General features: G+C 40.1%; 1 protein-coding gene across 1 annotated transcript in view; it reads right to left on the reverse strand.

Annotated features, from left to right (window-relative positions):
* LOC146760360 (cytosolic carboxypeptidase 4-like) overlaps positions 1 to 26,878 on the reverse strand; it is a 215,414-nt gene that overhangs the window by 103,389 nt on the left and 85,147 nt on the right. The window contains exon 2 of the mRNA XM_085551583.1: positions 1,129 to 1,309. Within this exon, the coding sequence (XP_085407709.1) occupies positions 1,129 to 1,286 (158 nt within the window). The 5' untranslated portion in view covers positions 1,287 to 1,309. The remainder of the gene's footprint in view (positions 1 to 1,128; positions 1,310 to 26,878) is intronic.

Below are 26,878 nucleotides of genomic sequence, written 5' to 3' on the forward strand. Positions count from 1 at the left end.
ATGAGCTCAGACAGTACCCTTCATTCCAGGTGTCACCAAAAGCCACACTGTCCCTCCTGAGGACCCTTCCTCTGCTATGCTCACTCCTGACAGCTGGAGAAAAAAGGTCAGACATTCCCTCCAGCCCTCCATCTGCTGGAAACTTTAATTAAGCAGAGTGAAAGGAAAAACAGAAAGCCACAATCTTTCATTTTTGCTTCTGCTGTCTGGAAGAATCAAGGAAACATTTGGTGCCAGCAGAAGCTTCCAATACTCGGGGGCAGCATCCAGCTCCCCTGAACAGCCTAAACTACAACACACTCATGTCCTGGGGAGAACAGGAACACAAAAAACTATGCTCATAGTCGCAGACCAGAGGCTAAGAACACTCCAAGCTGCCCTCTGCTGAAGCCCAGACCACAACAGAAAGGAATTAGATTAGGACCAAATAAGCTCAAGATTTGCTTAAGGTCTTTACCCTGTTTCTTCAGCACCGTATCAGCACAACCTGACCTGAAACCAGATGAATGGTTGTAGTGATGATGTGGGTAGGAGCAATGTAAAGGCAGCTCTGAAGAATGCAAAAAGAAACTGGTATATTCATAAGCTCAGAAAGACTTGGAATCTCTTCAGAAGCATGTGGGAGGAAACAGAGTAAAGGAGATAGGAGAAGGAGGGAGTTTCATTATACGGAAACATTTCCATAAAGATACGAGCATTTAATAGATCCTTACATCTTTCCCCCATTCAGGTTATATAAAGCATTAATTAAAGCCAGTTATTCCCAGATATATCAGCTTGCAGATAAAGTTTGCCCTGCTGATTTGGCAGAATAGATAACTTTCCATTCAGCAAGTAAGATTCAGTTTGTCTGCTATCGCTAATACTTCACCCAGTCAGTTGGGACACCTTACGGCCCCACACAGTACAGAACCATGAATATCTGATGCACACGAGACAGCACACTGGGCTGTATCCAGGACTTACATTCTCCTTACAGGACTGATCACAGGATGAATAAAACACAAGGCAAAAGGCAACAGGAATTCTGGCCCAAAACACTGAAGACTAGGCCTGCTAAGTATACAGCAGTAAAGCCTGCAGGTAAACCCAGTGAAAATTCACAATAAGTATGTTACTACAACGCACTTGCCATTGATGACTCCATCAGGGTTGAGCATGGGGACAATCTTGAAAATGAAACATTTCCTCAGGAGATCAGCAATGGGATCACTGCTCACAAGGAACTCCAGGGTCCCCTTCATCACCCAGCTGGCGTTGCTTTCACCAGGATGAACACGGGCCATCAGAAAGACATAAGGACGACTGTCTGTAAAACAAAGCAAAGGCATGGAGATGTTATGCACAGAAGCTGCAGAGATACGATGCCAACTTTTTTTTTTAAGAGAGAATCTTACTAAACAGTTCATGGACAGAGCCTAATGAACCCCTGTTGCAAAGCAGACTAGCAATTTGGCAGAGAAAATTGTCTTGCTATCAGATACGTTATTTGCCATTCCCATGAAAAAGCACCCTCATTTGGCCTAGTTACACGTCTCCAAAAGCTCTCTGTATACACATGCTCAGAAGAGACCAAATTTGACAGCAGATTGTTTGAAAATCCCATCTGTGTTGAGCAAAATCCACAGATGGGCCAAGGGAAGAAGACAGAGGTAGACACCTGCCAAGCATAGAGAATAAAAGAAAAGGACAAAGCAATGATGTGTCTTAAAATTATCCTTCTGTGAATGTTCACAATCTCAGGCTGCTGTCACAAATCAACCTGACACATTTGCTTTAGTGGAAGCCACTATCTGACAGGGAATCACAACGATGCCATGATGTTTTTTGCAGCTCTGTCAGAGCACAGGCTCTCTAGTAAAGGGACAGAAAACAATCAAAGGTATCATCTGAGCATCCTTGTAAGCAAACGCTGATTTAGCAAGTTATGCTTCTATGTCCTCAGCTCCCAAAGCTGTACTAAAGTCCTTCAGTTTTCTAACAGCTTTACAAATCATTACTCAATTAATGTGAAACACAGAGGTGGAATCACAGAACCTTTTGAGTTGGAAAGGATCCTTAAAGGTCACTTGGTCCAACTCCTCTGCAAGGATGTAGACAGGTCTGGAAACAATCCCACATTCACCCCTTCCCATTCATAGGCATTTGATGGGCATGACCAGAGTCTCCACTCGAATTCATACAGAGCAATCATACTGTGGTCCAGTAAAGCAACCAGAACTCTGCTATTCAATAGCCGTGTACTAATCTTTATTTTTCCTTTATCATTCTTGCACCTTACCCTGAGATTAGTATATTTTCACTGCTGTGTATACATTAGTGCCCAAGGCGCTAATGGACTGTAAAAGATCCCTTCAGCCAATAGAGACATACTAGGAGTTCTGCTTACTTTTTATTACAAAAACATATATATATTAGAAAACAACCTCTATTCAGCTCCAGCTAGATGCTGTGCATTACAGTCTACCTTAGTAATGCTTTAAAACAGCAACAAGCAAAAACTACTTTTCACAAAGGCATCAGTTGCATTTTGCTATTTCCAAACATTTTCTTCTTTCTCCCATCATCATGATTTAGTGCTGTTTTGCAGGCTCATTGCTGAGCTAAACTTATGGGACTGTGTTGTTGTAGTTGAGAATGAGGCTCTTGAGGACTCCTAATGGACAACAGCTGTAAATAGCACAAAGCAAAATAAAACATGCTCCCTTGCAACTGATGAAAACGGCTTTAACTCCTGTCTCTTCTATACATTGGGAAAGCATGCAGCATGTTAATTGAGCGATTCTTTCTTCAGTTACTCTATGAGAAAACGAAACCACAAGAAAGGGTCTTCACATCTCAGAAATGGAAGGTTTGCCACAATTCAGCTAATTGAGGATACTGTGAGACTGGCAGAGATGTGAATTCTGCTCTCCTCAAGACTGATAAACCTCTGTCTAACATTCAACGTGACAAAAGCTTCTAGAGAGTCCTGATTTTAAACCCCAGGAAATAGTGGATCCATAGGATCCAGGTGGGGAAACATCTCTATTCCACTTAAAACTCCCTTTCTAAGCTTCACTCCCCTCCTGACAGGTATATTTGCAATGCCAAAATCACATCTCCGGGCACCAACTGGCCGGCAATAGTCAAGATTTCTGCACTTAGCTGAGCTGCTACACTTCATTCTTGATTCACTATGCCCCATAACAGCAGTGCTGATGAAGCCACCCCAGTGCTGCTGATCTGCTCTGGGACACACCTACTGTTCTGAAGTGTAATTTTGGTCCAGAGCCCCTTGATACCACCTTGTGCTACACTGCACCTCCTCAGGACACCGAGACACATGTTCTTCTATGTTTCCTTCAGGGCCCAGAACTGAGTTTGATGCTTCAAAATCCCCAAGTCAGTCCTTACACTGAATCCTCCCCAAGTCCTGGGGAAGCTGCCAGAAAGCTCAGGTTACCCATTTATCTCTGCAAAGCCCACATGACACGTAACCTTCACTGGGAATGTAAATAATAAAAAGAGTGAGCAGAGGAACCTTTTCGTGCTACATAAAGCCCCATCCAACAGATCTTGTCTCATTACTCTGTGCTACATTCTGACATGGCCAGGATATAACGTGCCACTAACAAAACCAGAGATGAGAGATTAAAGGCACTGATGCCTCTTGCAAAACATGGAGCAAAAACCCTTTGAGTAATAAATCTAACGTATCAACCACCTCCCACCTTCCCTTCTCTTTATTCATTTTAACTGTGGATATATGCATGAAAATAAGAGCTTTGTTCCTACAGTACTGCTAACTTGTTGCTTAATCTCCTGCCTATTGCAGGGATCTTCCTCTTGATTTTATCTGATTTGGAAGTTAGAAATCATGACATCAGTTGGGGAAAGATCAATCTGAAATAAAAGAATGAAACCCCGTTAACAAATCAATGTCTCGCCTCATAAAAAGAGGCACAGAAGGGAAATGAAGTGCACTTCCAGATGCCCTGACATGGGTTAAAATTCTATGCATTGTCAAGCTGCTATTTGGGCCACAGCGTTTGAAAGGGAACAAGGTTTTGAAATGACACAAGACTGGGATTTCATTAGGAGTCAAAGGGAATCATAAAGAGCGTGTGACAAATTCAACCTAGATCCAGGTCTTGACTGGAATGATTCTGGCTGTGCCTCTGCATACCTCTCATCCTATCAGCCCCAAGCCAGAGCCCACAAAACATAGGCCTTCCCTCCACTCCCCCTTATTCCTAAATACAACATGACTTTATCATGAGAGCTGCACAGATCAAAGGTTCAAGTTTACCCCCTGGACATAAGAGATAAACAAAGAAAGCCAACATTCCCACCCAACTTCATTATGTGTGACCTCTACAGCATATTCTGAGAGTCAAATGATGTGTAAAAAAGAGCATCAAACGCAGTTCTGCTGCGTGTATCACGGCTGCATCCTGCCTTGGATACATCTGAACTGCCCAAGGCTGCCTAGTTAAACAAAGTCTGACAAAGACAGGATATGGTGTGATGTACATCAAATATATTCAAGGAGAAGGAAAAAAAAAAACAACTTCAAATACTGAGATCACAGAAAACTTGAGACTGCTCTGAGGCAGAACCTGTGTTGGTCACTTTCCTCCGCTCCCCACCCAAAATCTTTCCCCAAGTTGTCACATTTTCAGTTACTCCACGATGTAATACTATGCTCCTCCATTTACCCCACCTCCTCCTTATTTCCTGACCCTGCATTTGGCAAAATCCTACTCAAAGAGACACATCTTAATGCAGAGGCAGCTTACCTAGTCTGACAGGGCCCACTGCTGTTTTCCAGAATTATCAGAGAGATAACCCTCCCTTAAATACACTTACACGATATGCGTTATCAATGGTCCTCATGGCAAAGAAGTGAATGTTACAAATCACCTTGGTTAACTGCTTTCTACCATCAAAGCTGGGTGAAGGTATTCCAGGCTCCAAGTTGCTTGGAAACATCCCTTAGTGGATGAGTTTTATGAATTCACTCACCAATGAATCAGAATGATTAGAAATGACTGCAGAGACCAATACATGTACAAAGCATCCAGACATAGTACAGTTTAACATCCTACTAAAGATGGATATTCTCGTTATTCTTTTTCTGGGTTATTCCCCCAGCCCCTTAACTCCAAGAAATTAGAATGTCAGGTTCTATAAATCATTTTGGGGCAGATCCCAAAATCCCAAATTCTGAAGGCAGATGGAAATTCTACACACATTTGACTAATATTCCATATGATGCAACTAAAAAACAACCAAGTGAACTAATACCTGATGAAACAAAAGCATACCTATAGCGAAGGATAGGGAAACAAGTCTGCAAAGAATCCTCAATGATGAGAAGCCTCAATGCTTTACTTAGAATCCTCAATGCTTAGAACACTCAATGTTTAGATCCCTCAATGGCTTAGAACAATCAATGCATAGAATCCTCAATGCTTAGAATTCCAATGCTTAACAGAGAATCCTCAATGCTTAGAAACCTCAATGCTTAGAAACCTCAATGCTTAGAAACATCAATGCTTAGCATCCTCAATGCACAGCTTAGAATCCTCAATGCTTAGAAAACTCTATGCATAGAGTCCTTAATGCTTAGACACCCCAATGCTTAGCTTACTCAATGTTAAGCAACCTCAATGCTTAGCTTAGAATTCTCATTGCTTAGAATTCTCATTGCTTAGAAACCTCAATGCTTAGTTTAGAATCTTCAATGCTTAGAATCCTCAGTGCTTAGAATCGTCAATGCTTAGAATCCTCAATGCTTAGAGAGCTCATTGCTTTGCATTCTCAAAGCATAAAATCCTCAATGCTTAGCATCATCAATGCTTAAAAATCTCAATGCATAGAGTCCTTAATGCTTAGAAACCTCAATGCTTATCACCCTCACTGCGTAGCTTCGTATCCCCAATGCTTAGAATCCTCAGTGCCTAGAATCCTCAATGCTTAGCATCCTCAATGCTTAGCTTAGCATCCTCAATGATTAGAATCCTCAATGCTTAGAAACCTAAATGCTTAGAAACCTCAAAGCATAGAGTCCTTAGTGCTTAGAAACCTCAATGCATAGAGTCCTTAATGCTTAGAATCCTCAATGCTTAGAAACCTCGATGCTTAGAAACCTCAAAGCATAGAGTCCTCAGCGCTTAGAAACTTCAATGCTTAGAATCCTCAATGCTTTGCATCCTCAATGCTCAGCATCCTCAATGTTTAGCTTAGAAACCTCAATGCGCAGAATCCTCAATGCTTAGAATCCTCATTGCTTAGAATCCTCAATGCTGAGAAACCTTATTGCTTTGAAACCTCAATGCTTAGCACCCTTAAAGCTTAGAAACCTCAATGCATAGAGTCCTTAATGCTTAGAATGATCAATGCTTAGAATCCTCAATGCTTAAAGTTCTTAATGCTTAGAAACCTCAATGCTGAGAATCCTCAATGATGAGAATCCTCAGTGCTTAGCATCCTCAATGCTGAGAATCCTCATTGCTTAGCACCCTCAATGCTTAGCTTAGAATCCTCAATGCTCAGAATCTGAAATACTCAGAAACCTCAATGCATAGCATCCTCAATGCTAAGAATCCTCAAAGCATAGAATCCTCAATGCCTAGAAACCTCAATGCTTACCAACCGCAATGCTTAGCTTAAAGTCCTCAAAGCTTAGAACACTCAATGCTTAGAAACCTCAATCCTTAGCATCCTCAATGCATAAAATACTCAATGCATGGAGTCCTTAATGCGTAGAAACCTCAATGCTTAGTATCCTCAATGATTAGAAACCTCATAGCTTAGAGACCTTAATTTTTAGTAACCTAAATGCTTAGAAACCTCAGTGCTTTGCACTCTCAATGCTCAGCATCCTCAGTGCTTAGTTTAGAACCCTCAATGCATAAAATCCTCAATGCATAGAATCCTCATTGCTTAGAATCCTCAACACTGAGAAACCTCAATACTTAGAATCCTACATGCTTAGCTTAGAATCCTCAATGCTGGGAATCCTCAATGATTAGCATCCTCAATGCTTAGAATCCTCAATGCCTAGCTTAGAATCCTCAATGCTTAGAATCCTCAATGCTTAGAATCCTCAATGCTTAGCATCCTCAATGCTAAGAATCCTCAATGCCTAGAAACCTCAATGCTTACCAACCGCAATGCTTAGCTTGAAATCGTCAAACCTTAGAACACTCAATGCTTAGAAACCTCAATCCTTAGCATCCTCAATGCTTAGCTTAGATTCCTCGATGCTTAGAATCCACAATGCTTATAATACTCAAAGCTTAGAATCCTCAATGCTTAGCATCCACAATGCATAAAAAACTCAATGCATAGAGTCCTTAATTTTTAGTAACCTCAATGCTTAGTATCCTCAATGATTAGAAACTTTATAGCTTAGAGACCTTAATTTTTAGTAACCTCAATGCTTAGAAACCTCAACGCTTTGCACCCTCAATGCTCAGAATCCTCAGTGCTTAGTTTAGAACCCTAAATGCATAAAATCCTCAATGCATACAATCCTCATTGCTTAGAATCCTCAACACTGAGAAACCTCAATACTTAGAATACTCAATGCCAAGCTTAGAAACCTCAATGCTTGGAATCCTCGATGCTTAGAAACCTCATTGCTTAGAAACCTAAATGCTCAACGTAGAATCTTCAATGCTTAGAATCCTCAATGATAAGAGCCCTAAATGCTTAGAAACCTCAACGTGTTGCATCCTCACATCAGAGCTTAGAATCGTCAATACTTAGAATCCTCATTGCTTAGAATCCTCAATGCATAGCTTAGAATCCTGATTGCTTAGCATCCTCAACGCTTAGCATCCTCAATGCTTAGCTTAGAATCCTCAAAGCTCAGGATCCTCAATGCTTAAAAACCTCAGTGCACAGAGTCCTTAATGCTTAGAAACCTCAATACTAAGCATCCTCAGAGCTTAGCTTAGAATCCTCACTGTTTAGAAACCTCAATGCTTAGAATCCTCACTGCTTAGAAACCTCAACGCTTATAATCCTCAGTGCTTAGCATCCTCAATGTGTAGAATCCCCAATGCTTAGAAACCTCAATGCTTAGCATCCTCAAACCTTAGTATGCACTATGCTTAGCTTAGAATCCTCAATGCATAAAATCCTCAATGCTTAGCATCCTCCATGCACAGCTTAGAAACCTCAATGCCTAGAATCCTGATAGCTTAGAATCCTCAACGCTGAGAAATTTTATTCCTTCGAAACCTCAATGCTTAGCATCCCTAATGCTTACAAACCTCAATGCATAGAGGCCTTAATGCTTAGAATCCTCAAAGATTAGAAAACTCAATGCTTGGCTTAGAATCCTCAATGCTTACAAACCTCAATGCATAGAGACCTTAAAGCTTAGAGACCTCAATGCTTAGAGTACTTAATGCTTAGAATCCTCAATACATAGAATCCACAATGCTTAGCATCCTCATTGCTTAGCATCCTCAATGCATACCTTAGAATCCTCAATGCTTAGAAACCTCAACGCGTAAAATCTTCAATGTGTAGAATGCTCATTTCTTAGAATCCTCAATGCTGAGAAACCTTATTGCTTAGAAACATCAATGCTTAAAGTCTTAAATGCTTAGAATCCTCAATGCTTAGAATCCTCAATGCTTAGAATCCTCAATGCTTAGCATCCTCAATGCTTAGAATCCTCAATGCTTAGAATCCTCAATGCTTAGAAACCTCAATGCACAGAGTCCTTAATGCTTAGAAACCTCAATACTTTGCATCCTCAGTGCTTAGCTTAGAATCCTCACTGCTTAGAAACCTCAATGCTTAGAATCCTCAGTGCTTAGCATCCTCAACGCGTAGAATCCCCAATGCTTAGAAACCTCAATGCTTAGCATCCTCAATCCTTAGAATGCTCTATGCTTAGCTTAGAATCCTCAATGCTTAGAATCCTCAATGCTTACAAACTTCAGTGCTGAGAAATTTTATTGTTTGAAACCTCATTGCTTAGAATCCTCAATGCTTACAAACCTCAATGCATAGAGGCCTTAATGCTTAGAAACCTCAAAGATTAGAAAATTCAATGCTTGGCTTAGAATCCTCATAGCTTAGAATCCTCAGTGCTTAGAATCCTCCATGCATTGCTTAGAATCCTCAATAGTTAGAATCCTCAATGCTTCGCATCCTCAGTGCTTAGCTTAGAAACCTCAATACTTAGAATCCTCAATGCTTAGCATCCTCATTACATAGCTTAGAATCCTCAATGCTTAGAATCCTCAATGCTTAGCATCCTCAATGCTTAGCATCCTAATTGCTTAGCTTAGAATCCTCGGTGCTTAGAAACCTCAATGCTTAGCATCCTCAATGCTTAGCATCCTCAATGCTTAGCATCCTGAATGCTTAGAATCCTCAATGCTTAGAATCCTCAATGCTTAGAATCCTCAATGCTTAGCATCCTCAATGCTTAACAGCCTCAATGCTTAGCATCCTCAATGCATATCTTAGAATCCTCAAAGCTCAGGATCCTCAATGCTTAGAAACCTCAATGCACAGAGTCCTTAATGCTTAGAAACCTCAATACGTAGCATCCTCAGTGCTTAGCTTAGAATCCTCACTGCTTAGAAACCTCAATGCTTAGAATCCTCAGTGCTTAGTATCCTCAACGCGTAGAATCCCCAATGCTTCGAAACCTCAATGCTTAGCATCCTCAATCCTTAGTATGCTCTATGCTTAGCTTAGAATCCTCAATGCTTAGAATCCTCAATGCTTATAAACCTCAATGCTGAGAAATTTTATTGTTTGAAACCTCATTGCTTAGCAGCCCAAATGCTTACAAACCTCAATGCATAGAGACCTTAATGCTTAGAAACCTCAAAGATTAGAAAACTCAATGCTTGGCTTAGAATCCTCAATGCTTAGAATCCTCAATGCTTAGAATCTTCCATGCATAGTTTAGAATCCTCAATGCTTAGAATCCTCAATGCTTAGCATCCTCCATGCATTGCTTAGAATCCTCACTAGTTAGAATCCTCAATGCTTCGTATCCTCAATGCTTAGCTTAGAAACCTCAATGCTTAGAATCCTCAATGCTTAGAATCCTCAATGCTTAGAATCCTCAATGCTTAGCATCCTCAATGCTTAGCATCCTCAATGCTTAGAATCCTCAATGCTTAGCATCCTCAAATCTTAGAATCCTCAATGCTTAGCATCCTCAATGCTTAGCATCCTCAATGCTTCGAATCCTCAATGCTTAGAATCCTCAATGCTTTGCTTAGAAACCTCAATGCTTAGAATCTTCAACGCTTAGAATCCTCAATGCTTAGAATCCTCCATGCATTGCTTAGAATCCTCAATAGTTAGAATCCTCAATGCTTCGCGTCCTCAATGCTTAGCTTAGAAACCTCAATACTTAGAATCCTCAATGCTTAGCATCCTCATTACATAGCTTAGAATCCTCAATGCTTAGAATCCTAAATGCTTCGCATCCTCAATGCTTAACATCCTCAATGCTTAGAATCCTCAATGCTTAGCATCCTCAATGCTTAGAATCCTCAATGCTTAGCATCCTCAAAGCTTAGCATCCTCAATGCTTAGAAACTTCAATGCTTAGCATCCTCAATGCTTAGCATCCTCAATGCTTAGAAACCTCAATACTTTGCTTAGAAACCTCAATGCTTAGAATCCTCAATGCTTAGAATCCTCAATGCTTAGCATCCTCAATGCTTAGCATCCTCAAATCTTAGCATCCTCAATGCTTAGAATCCTCAATGCTCAGCTTAGAATCCTCAATGCTTAGAATCCTCAATGCTTAGAATCCTCAATTCTTAGAATCCTCAATGCCTAGATTAGAATCCTAAATGCTTAGAATCCTCAATGCTTAGAATCCTGAATGCTTAGCATCCTCAATGCTTAGCTTAGAAAACTCAATGCTTATAATCCTCAATGCTTAGAAACCTCAATGCACAGAGTCCTTAATGCTTAGAAACCTCATTACTTAGCATCCTCAATGCTTAGCTTAGAATCCTCAATGCTTAGAATCCTCAATGCTTAGAATCCTCAATGCTTAGCATCCTCAATGCTTAGCATCCTCAATGCCTAGAATCCTCAATGCTTAGCTTAGAAACCTCAATGCTTAGAATCCTCAATGCTTAGAATCCTCAATGCTTAGAATCCTCAATGCTTAGCTTAGAAAACTCAATGCTTAGCATCCTCAATGCTTAACAGCCTCAATGCTTAGCATCCTCAATGCTTAGCATCCTCATTGCTTAGAAACCTCAATGCACAGAGTCCTTAATGCTTAGAAACCTCAATACTTAGCATTCTCTGTGCTTAGCATAGAATCCTCACTGCTTAGAAACCTCAATGCTTATAATCCTCAGTGCTTAGCATCCTCAACGCGTAGAATACCCAATGCTTCGAAACCACAATGCTTAGCATCCTCAATCCTTAGTATGCTCTATGCTTAGCTTAGAATCCTCAATGCTTAGAGTCCTCAATGCTTACAAACCTGAATGCTTAGAAATTTTATTGTTTGAAACCTCATTGCTTAGCATCCCAAATGCTTACAAACCTCAATGCATAGAGGCCTTAATGCTTAGAAAACTCAAAGATTAGAAAACTCAGTGCTTGGCTTAGAATCCTCAATGCTTAGAATCCTCCATGCTTAGAATCCTCAATGCTTAGAATCCTCAATGCTTAGCATCCTCAATACTTAGCATCCTCAATGCTTAGAATCCTCAATGCTTAGAATCCTCAATGCTTAGAATCCTCAATGCTTAGAATCCTCAATGCCTAGCTTAGAATCCTCAATGCTTAGAATACTCAATGCTTAGAATACTCAATGCACAGAGTCCTTAATGCTTAGAAACCTCAATACTTAGCATTTTCAGTGCTTAGCTTAGAATCCTCACTGCTTAGAAACCTGAATGCTTAGAATCCTCAATGCTTAGAATCCTCAATGCTAAGCTTAGAAACCTCAATGCTTAGCATCCTCAATGCTTAGAATCCTCAATCCTTAGCATCCTCAATGCATATCTTAGAATCCTCAATGCTCAGGATCCTGAATGCTTAGAAACCTCAATACTTAGAATCCTCAGTGCTTAGCATCCTCAACGCGTAGAATCCCCAATACTTAGAAACCTCAATGCTTAGCATCCTCAATCCTTAGTATGCTCTATGCTTAGATTAGAATCCTCAATGCTTAGAATCCTCAATGCTTACAAACCTCAATGCTGAGAAATTTTATTGTTTGCAACCTCATTGCTTAGCATCCCAAATGCTTACAAACCTCAATGCATAGAGGCCTTAACGCTTAGAAACCTCAAAGATTAGAAAACTCAATGCTTGGCTTAGAATCCTCAATGCTTAGAATCCTCAATGCTTAGAATCTTCACTGCTTAGCATCCTCCATGCATTGCTTAGAATCCGCAATAGTTAGAATACTCAATGCTTCGTATCATCAATGCTTAGCTTAGAAACCTCAATGCTTAGAATCCTCACTGCTTAGAATCCTCAATGCTGAGAATCCTTAATGCTTAGCATCCTCAATGCTTAGAATCCTCAATGCTTAGAATCCTCAATGCTTAGCTTAGAAACCTCAATGCTTAGAATCCTCAATGCTTAGAATCCTCAATGCTTAGAATCCTCAATGCTTAGAATCCTCAATGCTTAGCATCCTCAATGCTTGGCATCCTCAATGCTTGGTATCCTCAATGCTTAGAATCCTCAATGCTTAGAATCCTCAATGCTTAGAATCCTCAATGCTTAGCATCCTCAATGATTAGCTTAGAAACCTCAATGCACAGAGTCCTTAATGCTTAGTAACCTCAATGCACAGAGTCCTTAATGCTTAGAAACCTCAATACTTAGCATCCTCAGTGCTTAGCTTAGAATCCTCACTGCTTAGAAACCTGAATGGTTAGAATCCTCAATGCTTAGAATCCTCAAGGCTTAGAATTCTCAATGCTTAGCATCCTCAATGCATAGCTTAGAATCCTCAAAGCTCAGGATCCTCAATGCTTAGAAACCTCAATGCACAGAGTCCTTAATGCTTAGAAACCTCAATACTTAGCATCCTCTGTGCTTAGCTTAGAATCCTTTGCTTAGAAACCTCAATGCTTAGAATCCTCAGTGCATAGCATCCTCATCGCGTAGAATGCCCAATGCTTAGAAACCTCAATGTTTAGCATCCTCAATCCTTAGTATGCTCTATGCTTAGCTTAGAATCCTCAATGCTTAGAATCCTCAATGCTTACAAACCTCAATGCTGAGAAATTTTATTGTTTGAAACCTCATTGCTTAGCATCCCAAATGCTTACAAACCTCAATGCATAGTGGCCTTAATGCTTAGAAACCTCAAAGATTAGAAAAATCAATGCTGGGGTTAGAATCCTCAATGCTTAGAATCCCCAATGCTTAGAATCCTCAATGCTTAGCATCCTCCATGCATTGCTTAGAATCCTCAATAGTTAGAATCCTCAATGCTTAGCATCCTCATTACATAGCTTAGAATCCTCAATGCTTAGCATCCTCAATGCTTAGAATCCTCAATGCTTAGAAACCTCAATGCTTAGAATCCTCACTGCTTAGAATCCTCAATGCTTAGCATCCTCAATGCTTAGAAACCTCAATGCTTAGAATCCACAATGCCTAGCTTAGAATCCTCAATGCTGAGAATCCTCAATGCTTAGAATCCTCAATGCTTAGAATCCTCAATGCTTAGAATCCTCAATGCTTCGAAACCTCAATGCACAGAGTCCTTAATGCTTAGAAACCTCAATACTTAGCATCCTCAGTGCTTAGCGTAGAATCCTCACTGCTTAGAAACCTGAATGCTTAGAATCCTCAATGCTTAGAATCCTCAATGCTTAGATTAGAAACCTCAATGCTTAGAATCCTCAATGCTTAACATCCTCAATGCTTGGCATCCTCAATGCTTTGTATCCTCAATGCTTAGAATCCTCATTGCTTAGAATCCTCAATGCTTAGAATCCTCAATGCTTAGCATCCTCAATGCTTAGCTTAGAAACCTCAATGCACAGAGTCCTTAATGCTTAGAAACCTCAATGCACAGAGTCCTTAATGCTTAGAAACCTCAATACTTATCATCCTCAGTGCTTAGCTTAGAATCCTCACTGCTTAGAAACCTGAGTGCTTAGAATCCTCAATGCTTAGAATCCTCAGTGCTTAGAATCCTCAATGCTTAGCATCCTCAATGCTTAGCATCCTCAATGCTTAGCATCCGCAATGCCTAGCTTAGAATCCTCAATGCTTAGAATCCTCAATGCTTAGAATCGTCAATGCTTAGAATCCTCAATGCTTAGAATCCTCAATGCTTAGGAACCTCAATGCACAGAGTCCTTAATGCTTAGAAACCTCAATACATAGCATCCTCAGTGCTTAGCTTAGAATCCTCACTGCATAGAAACCTCAATGCTTATAATCCTCAGTGCTTAGCATCCTCAATGCGTAGAATCCCCAATGGTTAGAAACCTCAATGCATGGCATCCTCAATCCTTAGTATGCTCTATGCTTAGCTTAGAATCCTCAATGCTTAGAATCCTCAATGCTTAGCATCCTCAATGCTTAGCATCCCCATTACATAGCTTAGAATCCTCAATGCTTAGCATCCTCAATGTTTAGAATCCTCAATGCATAGCTTAGAATCCTCAATGCTTAGAATCCTCAATGCTTAGCATCCTCAATGCGTAGAATCCTCAATGCTTAGAATCCTCAATGCTTTGCTTAGAAACCTCAATGCTTAAAATCCTCAATGCTTAGAATCCTCAATGCCTAGATTAGAATCCTCAATGCTTAGATTCCTCAATGCTTAGAATCCTCAATGCTTAGCATCCCCAATGCTTAGAATCCTCAATGCTTAGAATCCTCAATGATTAGCATCCTCAATGCTTAGAATCCTCAATGCTTAGCGTCCTCAAATCTTAGAATCCTCAATGCTTAGCATCCTCAATGCTTAGCATCCTCAATGCTTAGAATCCTCAAGGCTTAGAATCCTCAATGCTTTGCTTAGAAGCCTCAATGCTTAGAATCCTCAACGCTTAGAATCCTCAATGCTTAGAATCCTCCATGCATTGCTTAGAATCCTCAATAGTTAGAATCCTCAATGCTTTGCGTCCTCAATGCTTAGCTTAGAAACCTCAATACTTAGCATCCTCAAAGCTTAGCATCCTCAATGCTTAGAATCCTCAATGCTTAGCATCCTCAAAGCTTAGCATCCTCAATGCTTAGCATCCTCAATGCTTAGAAACCTCAAAGCTTTGCTTAGAAACCTCAATGCTTAGAATCCTCAATGCTTAGAATCCTCAATGCTTAGCATCCTCAATGCTTAGCATCCTCAATGCTTAGAATCCTCAATGCTTAGCTTAGAAACCTCAATGCTTAGTATCCTCAATGCTTAGAATCCTCAATGCTTAGAATCCTCAATGCCTAGATTAGAATCCTCAATGCTTAGAATCCTCAATGCTTAGAATCCTCAATGCTTAGAATCCTCAATGCTTAGCATCCTCAATGCTTAGCTTAGAAAACTCAATGCTTAGAATCCTCAATGCTTAGAAACCTCAATGCACAGAGTCCTTAATGCTTAGAAACCTCAATACTTAGCATCCTCAATGCTTAGCTTAGAATCCTCACTGCTTAGAAACCTGAATGCTTAGAATCCTCAATGCTTAGAATCATCAATGCTTAGCATAGAAACCTCAATGCTTAGAATTCTCAATGCTTAACATCCTCAATGTTTAGAATCCTCAGTGCATAGCATAGAATCCTCAATGCTTAGAATCCTCAATGCTTAGCATCCTCAATGCTTAGCATCCTCAATGCCTAGAATCCTCAATGCTTAGCTTAGAAACATCAATGCTTAGAATCCTCAGTGCTTGGAATCCTCAATGCTTAGAATCCTCAATGCTTAGAATCCTCAATGCTTAGCATCCTCAATGCTTTGTATCCCCATTACATAGCTTAGAATCCTCAATGCTTAGCATCCTCAATGCTTAGCATCCTCATTGCTTAGCTTCGAATCCTCAAAGCTCAGAATCCTCACTGCTTAGGAACCTCAATGCTTAGCATCCTCAATGCATTGCTTAGAAACCTCAATGCAAAGAATCCTCATTGCTTAGAAATTTTATTGCTCTGAAACCTCAATGCTTAGCATCCCTATTGCTTACAAACCTCAGTGCATAGAGGCCTTAATGTTTAGAAACAGCAAAGATTAGAAAACTCACTGCTTGGCTTAGAATCCTCAATGTTTAGAATCCTCAATGCATAGAATCCTCAATGCTTAGCATCCTCAATGCTTAGACTTCCTCATTACATAGCTTAGAATCCTCAATGCTTAGAATCCTCAATGCTTAGCATCCTCAATGCTTGGAATCCTCAATGCTTAGAATCCTCAATGCTTAGCATCCTCAATGTTTAGAATCCTCAATGCATAGCTTAGAATCCTCAATGCTTAGAATCCTCAATGCTTAGCATTCTCAATGCTTAGCATCCTCAATGCTTAGCATCCTCAATGCTTAGCATCCTCAATGCATATCTTAGAATCCTCAAAGCTCAGTATCCTCAATGCTTAGAAACCTCAATGCACAGAGTTCTTAATGCTTAGAAACCTCAATACTTAGCATCCTCATTGCTTAGCTTAGAATCCTCACTGCTTAGAAACCTCAATGCTTAGAATCCACAGTGCTTAGCATCCTCAACGCGTAGAATCCTCAATGCTTAGTATCCTCCATGCATAGCTTAGAATCCTCAATGCTTAGAATCCTCAATGCTTAGCATCCTCAATGCTTAGAATCCTCAATGCTTAGCATCCTCCATGCATAGCTTAGAATCCTCAATGCTTAGAATCCTCATTGCTTAGCATCCTCATTGCTTAGCATCCTCATTGCTGAGCTTCGAATCCTCAAAGCTCAGAATCCTCACTGCTTAGGAACCTCAATGCTTAGCATCCTCAATGCATTGCTTAGAAACCTCAATGCATAGAATCCTCATTGCTTAGAAATTTTATTGCTCTGTAACCTCAATGCTTAGCATCCCTAATGCTTACAAACCTCAGAGCATAGAGGCCTTAATGTTTAGAAACCTCAAAGATAAGAAAACTCAATGCTTGGCTTAGAATCCTCAATGCTTAGAAACCTGAATGCTTAGAATCCTCAATGCTAAGCTTAGAAACCTCAATGCTTAGCATCCTCAATGCTTAGCATCCTCAATCCTTAGCATCCTCAATGCATATCTTAGAATCCTCAAAGCTCAGGATCCTCAATGCTTAGAAACCTCAATGCACAGAGTCCTTAATGCTTAGAAACCTCAATACTTAGAATCCTCAGTGCTTAGCATCCTCAACGCGTAGAATCCCCAATGCTTAGAAACCTCAATGCTTAGCATCCTCAATCCTTAGTATGCTCTGTGCTTAGGTTAGAATCCTCAATGCTTAGAATCCTCAATGCTTACAAACCTCAATGCTGAGAAATTTTATTGTTTGAAACCTCATTGCTTAGCATCCCAAATGCTTACAAACCTCAATGCATAGAGGCCTTAATGCTTAGAAACCTCAAAGATTAGAAAACTCAATGCTTGGCTTAGAATCCTCAATGCTTAGAATCCTCAATGCTTAGAATCTTCAATGCTTAGCATCCTCCATGCATTGCTTAGAATCCTCAATAGAATCCTCAATGCTTCTCAACCTCAATGCTTAGCTTAGAAACCTCAATGCTTAGAATCCTCAATGCTTAGAATCCTAAATGCTTACCTTAGAAACCTCAATGCTTAGAATCCTCACTGCTTAGAATCCTCAATGCTTAGAATCCTCAATGCACAGAGTCCTTAATGCTTAGAAACCTCAATACTCAGCATCCTCAGTGCTTAGCTTAGAATCCTTACTGCTTAGAAACCTGAATGCTTAGAATCCTCAATGATTAGAATCCTCAATGCTAAGCTTAGAAACCTCAATGCTTAGAATCCTCAATGCTTAGAATCCTCAATGCTTAGCATCCTCAATGCTTAGCATCCTCAATCTTGGCATCCTCAATGCTTGGCATCCTCAATGCTTTGAACCCTGAATGTTTAGAATCCTCAATGCTTAGAATCCTCAATGCTTAGAATCCTCAATGCTTAGATTCCTCAATGCTTAGAATCCTCAATGCTTAGCTTAGAATCCTCAAAGCTACAGATCCCCAATGCTTAGAAACCTCAATGCACAGAGTCCTTAATGCTTAGAAACCTCAATACTTAGCATCCTCAGTGCTTAGCATCCTCAACGCGTAGAATCCCCAATGCTTAGAAACCTCAATGCTTAGCATCCTCAATCCTTAGTATGCTCTGTGCTTAGGTTAGAATCCTCAATGCTTAGAATCCTCAATGCTTACAAACCTCAATGCTGAGAAATTTTATTGTTTGAAACCTCATTGCTTAGAATCCCAAATGCTTACAAACCTCAATGCATAGAGGCCTCAATGCTTAGAAACCTCAAAGATTAGAAAACTCAGTGCTTGGCTTAAAATCCTCAATGCTTATAATCCTCAATGCTTAGAATCCTCCATGCATAGCTTAGAATCCTCAATGCTTAGAATCCTCAATGCTTAGAATCCTCAATGCTTAGCAATCTCCATGCATTGCTTAGAATCCTCAATAGTTAGAATCCTCAATGCTTCGCATCCTCAATGCTTAGCTTAGAAACCTCAATGCTTAGAATCCTCAATGCTTAGCATCCTCAATGCTTAGCATCCTCATTGCTTAGCATCCTCATTGCTTAGCATCCTCTTTGATTAGCTTAGAATCCTCAAAGCCTAGAATCCTCACTGCTTAGGAACCTCAATGCTTAGCATCCTCCATGCATTGCTTAGAAACCTCAATGCGCAGAATCCTCATTGCTTAGAAATTTTATTGCTCGGAAACCTCAATGCTTAGCAACCCCAATGCTTACAAACCTCCTTGCATAGAGGCCTTAATGTTTAGAAACAACAAAGATTAGAAAACTCAATGCTTGGCTTAGAATCCTCAATGCTTAGAATCCTCAATGCTTAGCATCCTCAATGCTTAGCATCCTCAATGCTTAGAATCCTCAATGCTTAGAATCCTCAATGCTTAGAATCCTCAAAGATTAGCATCCTCAATGCTTAGCATCCTCAATGCTTAGCATCCTCAATGCTTAGCATCCTCAAAGCTTAGAATCCTCAATGCTTAGCATCCTCAATGCTTAGCATCCTCAATGCTTAGCATCCTCAATGCTTAGAATCCTCAATGCTTAGCATCCTCAATGCTTAGAAAACTCAATGCTATGCTTAGAAACCTCAATGCTTAGAATCCTCAATGCTTAGAATCCTCAATGCCTAGCTTAGAATCCTCAATGCTTAGAATCCTCAATGCTTATAATCCTCAATGCTTAGAATCCTCAATGCTTAGAAGCCTCAATGCTTAGCATCCTCAATGCTTAGCATCCTCAATGCTTAGCATCCTCAATACTTAGCATCCTCAATGCTTAGAATCCTCCATGCTTAGCTTAGAAACCTCAATGCTTAGAATCCTCAATGCTTAGAATCCTCAATGCTTAGAATCCTCAATGCCTAGATTAGAATCCTCAATGCTTAGAATCCTCAATGCTTAGAATCCTCAATGCTTAGAATCCTCAATGCTTAGCATCCTCCATGCATTGCTTAGAATCCTCAATAGTTAGAATCCTCAATGCTTCGCATCCTCAATGCTTAGCTTAGAAACCACAATGCTTAGAATCCTCAATGCTTAGAATCCTCAATGTATACCTTAGAAACCTCAATGCTTAGAATCCTCACTGCTTAGAATCCTCAATGCTTAGAATCCTCAATGCTTAGAATCCTCAATGCCTAGATTAGAATCCTCAATGTTTAGAATCCTCAATGCTTAGAATCCTCAATGCTTAGCATCCTCAATGCTTAGCAACCTCATTGCTTAGCATCCTCATTGCTTAGCATCCTCATTGCTTAGCTTAAAATCCTCAAAGCTCAGAATCCTCACTGCTTAGGAACCTCAATGCATAGCATCCTCCATGCATTGCTTAGAAACCTCAATGCGCAGAATCCTCATTGCTTAGAAATTTTATTGCTCTGAAACCTCAATGCTTAGCAACCCTAATGCTTACAAACCTCATTGCATAGAGGCCTTAATGTTTAGAAACAACAAAGATTAGAAAACTCAATGCTTGGCTTAGAATCCTCAATGCTTAGAATCCTCAATGCTTAGCATCCTCAATGCCTAGAATCCTCAATGCTTAGAATCCTCAATGCTTTGCATCCTCAATGCTTAGCATACTCAATGCTTAGCATCCTCAATGCTTAGAAACCTCAATGCTTTGCTTAGAAACCTCAATGCTTAGAATCCTCAATGCTTAGAATCCTCAATGCCTAGCTTAGAATCCTCAATGCTTAGAATCCTCAATGCTTAGAATCCTCAATGCTTAGAATCCTCAATGCTTAGCATCCTCAGTGCTTAGCATCATCAATGCTTAGCATCCTCAATACTTAGCATCCTCAATGTTTAGATCCTCCATGCTTAGCTTAGAAACCTCAATGCTTAGAATCCTCAGTGCTTAGAATCCTCAATGCTTAGAATCCTCAATGCCTAGAATAGAATCCTCAATGCTTAGAATCCTCAATGCTTAGAATCCTCAATGCTTAGAATCCTCAGTGCTTAGAATCCTCAATGCTTAGAATCCTCAGTGCTTAGCATCCTCAACGCGTAGAATCCCCAATGCTTAGAATCCTCAATGCTTAACATCCTCAATGTTTAGAATCCTCAATGCATAGCTTAGAATCCTCAATGCTTAGAATCCTCAATGCATACAAACCTCAATGCTGAGAAATTTTATTGTTTGAAACCTCATTGCTTAGCATCCCAAATGCTTACAAACCTCAATGCATAGAGGCCTTAACGCTTAGAAACCTCAAAGATTAGAAAACTCAATGCTTGGCTTAGAATCCTCAATGCTTAGCATTCTCAATGCTTAGCATCCTCAATGCTTAGCATCCTCAATGCATATCTTAGAATCCTCAAAGCTCAGTATCCTCAATGCTTAGGAACCTCAATGCACAGAGTCCTTAATGCTTAGAAACCTCAATACTTAGCATCCTCAGTGCTTAGCTTAGAATCCTCACTGCTTAGAAACTTCAATGCTTAGAATCCTCACTGCTTAGAAACCTCAATGCTTAGAATCCTCAGTGCTTAGCATCCTCAACGCGTGGAATCCTCAATGCTTAGCATCCTCCATGCATAGCATAGAATCCTCAATGCTTAGAATCCTCAGTGCTTAGCATCCTCAATGCTTAGCATCCTCAATGCCTAGAATCATCAATGCTTAGAATCCTCAATGCTTTGCATCCTCAATGCTTAGAATCCTCAATGCTTAGCATCCTCAATGCTTCGCATCCTCAATGCTTCGCATCCTCAATGCTTAGCTTAGAATCCTCAATGCTTAGAATCCTCAGTGCTTAGAATCCTCAATGCTTAGAATCCTCAATGCTTAGCATCCTCAATGCTTAGCATCCTCAATGCTTAGCATCCTCAATGCTTAGCTTAGAATCCTCAAAGCTCAGAATCCTCACTGCTTAGGAACCGTAATGCACAGAGTTCTTAATGCTTAGAAACCTCAATACTTAGCATCCTCATTGCTTAGCTTAGAATCCTCACTGCTTAGAAACCTCAATGCTTAGAATCCTCAGTGCTTAGCATCCTCAACGCGTAGAATCCTCAATGCTTAGCATCCTCCATGCATAGCTTAGAATCCTCAATGCTTAGAATCCTCAATGCTTAGCATCCTCAATGCTTAGCATCCTCAATGCTTAGTATCCTCAATGCCTAGAATCCTCAATGCTTAGAATCCTCAATGCTTTGCATCCTCAATGCTTAGCATCCTCAATGCTTAGCATCCTCAATGCTTAGAAACCTCAATACTTTGCTTAGAAACCTCAATGCTTAGAATCCTCAATGCTTAGAATCCTCAATGCTTAGCATCCTCAATGCTTTGCATACTCAATACTTAGCATCCTCAATGCTTAGAATCCTCAATGCTTAGCTTAGAAACCTCAATGCTTAGAATCCTCAATGCTTAGAATCCTCAATGCTTAGAATCCTCAATGCCTAGATTAGAATCCTCAATGTTTAGAATCCTCAATGCTTAAAATCCTCAATGCTTAGAATCCTCAATGCTTAGAATCCTCAATGCTTAGAATCCTCAATGCTTAGCATCCTCAATGCTTAGCATCCTCAATGCTTTGCATACTCAATACTTAGCATCCTCAATGCTTAGAATCCTCAATGCTTAGCTTAGAAACCTCAATGCTTAGAATCCTCAATGCTTAGAATCCTCAATGCTTAGAATCCTCAATGCCTAGATTAGAATCCTCAATGTTTAGAATCCTCAATGCTTAGAATCCTCAATGCTAAGAATCCTCAATGCTTAGAATCCTCAATGCTTAGCATCCTCAATGCTTAGCTTAGAAAACTCAATGCTTAGAATCCTCAATGCTTAGAAACCTCAATGCACAGAATCCTTAATGCTTAGAAACCTCAATACTTAGCATCCTAAGTGCTTAGCTTAGAATCCTCACTGCTTAGAATCCTGAATGCTAAGAATCCTCAATGCTTAGAATCCTCAATGCTTAGCTTAGAAACCTCAATGCTTAGAATTCTCAATGCTTAACATCCTCAATGTTTTGAATCCTCAATGCATAGCTTAGAATCCTCAATGCTTAGAATCCTCAATGCTTAGAATCCTCAATGCTTAGAATCCTCAATGCTTAGAATCCTCCTTGCATTGCTTAGAATCCTCAATAGTTAGAATCCTCAATGCTTCGCATCCTCAATGCTTAGCATATAAACCTCAATACTTAGAATCCTCAATGCTTAGCATCCTCAATGCTTAGAATCCTCAATGCTTAGCATCCTCAAATCTTAGAATCCTCAATGCTTAGCATCCTCAATGCTTAGCATCCTCAATGCTTAGTATGCTCTATGCTTAGAATCGTCAATGCTTAGCATCCTCAATGCTTACCATCCTCAATGCTTAGCATCCTCAATGCTTAGCATCCTCAATCCTTAGCATCCTCAATGCTTAGAATCCTCAATGCTTAGAATCGTCAATGCTTAGAATCCTCAGTGCTTAGAATCCTCCATGCATTGCTTAGAAACCTCAATAGTTAGAATCCTCAATGTATACCATACTCAATGCTTAGCATCCTCAATGCTTAGCATCCTCAATGCTTAGCATCCTCAAAGCTTAGAATCCTCAATTCTTACCATCCTCAATGCTTAGCATCCTCAATGCTTAGCATCCTCAATGCTTAGAATCTTCAATGCTTAGCATCCTCAATGCTTAGCATCCTCAATGCTTAGCATCCTCAATGCTTAGAAACCTCAATGCTTTGCTTAGAAACCTCAATGCTTAGAATCCTCAATGCTTAGAATCCTCAATGCCTAGCTTAGAATCCTCAATGCTTAGAATCCTCAATGCTTAGCATCCTCAATGCTTAGCATCCTCAATGCTTTGCATCCTCAATACTTAGCATCCTCAATGCTTAGAATCCTCCATGCTTAGCTTAGAAACCTCAATGCTTAGAATCCTCAATGCTTAGAATCCTCAATGCTTAGAATCCTCAATGCCTAGATTAGAATCCTCAATGCTTAGAATCCTCAATGCTTAGAATTCTCAATGCTTAGAATCCTCAGTGCATAGCTTAGAATACTCAATGCTTAGAATCCTCAATGCTTAGCATCCTCCATGCATTGATTAGAATCCTCAATAGTTAGAATCCTCAATGCTTCGCATCCTCAATGCTTAGCTTAGAAACCTCAATGCTTAGAATCCTCAATGCTTAGAATCCTCAATGCTTACCTTAGAAACCTCAATGCTTAGAATCCTCACTGCTTAGAATCCTCAATGCTTAGAATCCTCAATGCTTAGAATCCTCAATGCCTAGATTAGAATCCTCAATGCCTAGAATCCTCAAAGCTCAGAATCCTCACTGCTTAGGAACCTCAATGCTTAGCATCCTCCATGCATTGCTTAGAAACCTCAATGCGCAGAATCCTCATTGCTTAGAAATTTTATTGCTCTGAAACCTCAATGCTTAGCAACCCTAATGCTTACAAACCTCATTGCATAGAGGCCTTAATGTTTAGAAACAACAAGATTAGAAAACTCAATGCTTGGCTTAGAATCCCCAATGCTTAGCATCCTCAATGCTTAGCATCCTCAATGCCTAGAATCCTCAATGCTTAGAATCCTCAATGCACAGGTCCTTAATGCTTAGCATCCTCAATGCTTCGCTTAGAATCCTCAAAGCTCAGGATGCTCAATGCTTAGAAACCTCAATGCACAGAGTCCTTAATGCTTACAAACCTCAATACTTAGCATCCTCAGTGCTTAGCTTAGAATCCTCACTGCTTAGAAACCTCAATGCTTAGAATCCCCAGTGCTTAGCATCCTCAATGCGTAGAATCCCCAATACTTAGAAACCTCAATCCTTAGTATGCCCTATGCTTAGTTTAAAATCCTCAATGCTTAGAATCCTCAATGCTTAGCATCCTTAATGCTTAGCATCCTCAATGCTTAGCATCCTCAATGCTTAGCATCCCCAATACTTAGCATCCACAATGCCTAGCTTAGAATCCTCAATGCTTAGAATCCTCAATGCTTAGAATCCTCAATGCTTAGGAACCTCAATGCACAGAGTCCTTAATGCTAAGAAACCTCAATACTTATCATCCTCAATGCTTAGCTTAGAATCCTCCCTGCTTAGAATCTTCAATGCTTAGAATCCTCACTGCTTAGAAACCTCAATGCTTATAATCCTCAGTGCTTAGCATCCTCAATGCGTAGAATCCCCATTGCTTAGAAACCTCAATGCTTAGCATCCTCAATCCTTAGTATGCTCTATGCTTAGCTTAGAATCCTCAATGCTTAGAATCCTCAATGCTTAGCATCCTCAATGCTTAGCATCCCCATTACATAGCTTAGAATCCTCAATGCTTAGCATCCTCATTGCTTAGCATCCTCATTGCTTAGCTTCGAATCCTCAAAGCTCAGAATCCTCACTGCTTAGGAACCTCAATGCTTAGCATCCTCAATGCATTGCTTAGAAACCTCAATGCGTAGAATCCTCATTGCTTAGAAATTTTATTGCTCTGTAACCTCAATGCTTAGCATCCCTAATGCTTACAAACCTCAGAGCATAGAGGCCTTAATGTTTAGAAACCTCAAAGATAAGAAAACTCAATGCTTGGCTTAGAATCCTCAATGCTTAGAAACCTGAATGCTTAGAATCCTCAATGCTAAGCTTAGAAACCTCAATGCTTAGCATCCTCAATGCTTAGCATCCTCAATCCTTAGCATCCTCAATGCATATCTTAGAATCCTCAAAGCTCAGGATCCTCAATGCTTAGAAACCTCAATGCACAGAGTCCTTAATGCTTAGAAACCTCAATACTTAGAATCCTCAGTGCTTAGCATCCTCAACGCGTAGAATCCCCAATGCTTAGAAACCTCAATGCTTAGCATCCTCAATCCTTAGTATGCTCTATGCTTAGGTTAGAATCCTCAATGCTTAGAATCCTCAATGCTTACAAACCTCAATGCTGAGAAATTTTATTGTTTGAAACCTCATTGCTTAGCATCCCAAATGCTTACAAACCTCAATGCATAGAAGCCTTAATGCTTAGAAACCTCAAAGATTAGAAAACTCAATGCTTGGCTTAGAATCCTCAATGCTTAGAATCCTCAATGCTTAGAATCTTCAATGCTTAGAATCCTCAATGCTCAGAATCCTCAATGCTTAGCATCCTCAATGCTTAGCATCCTCAATGCTTGGCATCCTCAATGCTTGGCATCCTCAATGCTTTGAACCCTGAATGTTTAGAAACCTCAATACTTAGAATCCTCAATGCTTAGAATCCTCAATGCTTAGCTTAGAATCCTCAAAGCTACAGATCCCCAATGCTTAGAAACCTCAATGCACAGAGTCATTAATGCTTAGAAACCTCAATACTTAGAATCCTCAGTGCTTAGCATCCTCAACGTGTAGAATCCCCAATGCTTAGAAACGTCAATGCTTAGCATCCTGAATCCTTAGTATGCTCTATGCTTAGCTTAGAATCCTCAATGCTTAGAATCCTCAATGCTTACAAACCTCAATGCTGAGAAATTTTATTGTTTGAAACCTCATTGCTTAGCATCCCAAATGCTTACAAACCTCAATGCATAGAGGCCTCAATGCTTAGAAACCTCAAAGATTAGAAAACTCAATGCTTGGCTTAGAATCCTCAATGCTTAGAATCCGCAATGCTTAGAATCCTCCATGCATAGCTTAGAATCCTCAATGCTTAGAATCCTCAATGCTTAGAATCCTCAATGCTTAGAATCCTCAATGCTTAGCAATCTACATGCATTGCTTAGAATCCTCAATAGTTAGAATCCTCAATGCTTCGCATCCTCAATGCTTAGCTTAGAAACCTCAAGGCTAGCTTAGAAACCTCAATGCTTAGAATCCTCAATGCTTAGCATCCTCAATGCTTAGCATCCTCATTGCTTAGCATCCTCATTGCTTAGCATCCTCTTTGCTTAGCTTAGAAACCTCAAAGCTCAGAATCCTCACTGCTTAGGAACCTCAATGCTTAGCATCCTCCATGCATTGCTTAGAAACCTCAATGCGCAGAATCCTCATTGCTTAGAAATTTTATTGCTCGGAAACCTCAATGCTTAGCAACCCTAATGCTTACAAACCTCATTGCATAGAGGCCTTAATGTTTAGAAACAACAAAGATTAGAAAACTCAATGCTTGGCTTAGAATCCTCAATGCTTAGAATCCTCAATGCTTAGCATCCTCAATGCTTAGCATCCTCAATGCTTAGAATCCTCAATGCATA

The sequence above is a fragment of the Coturnix japonica genome, chromosome 6, assembly GCF_054131305.1.
Source record: "Coturnix japonica strain WE chromosome 6, WE-NBRP24, whole genome shotgun sequence".
Lineage (NCBI taxonomy): Eukaryota > Metazoa > Chordata > Aves > Galliformes > Phasianidae > Coturnix > Coturnix japonica.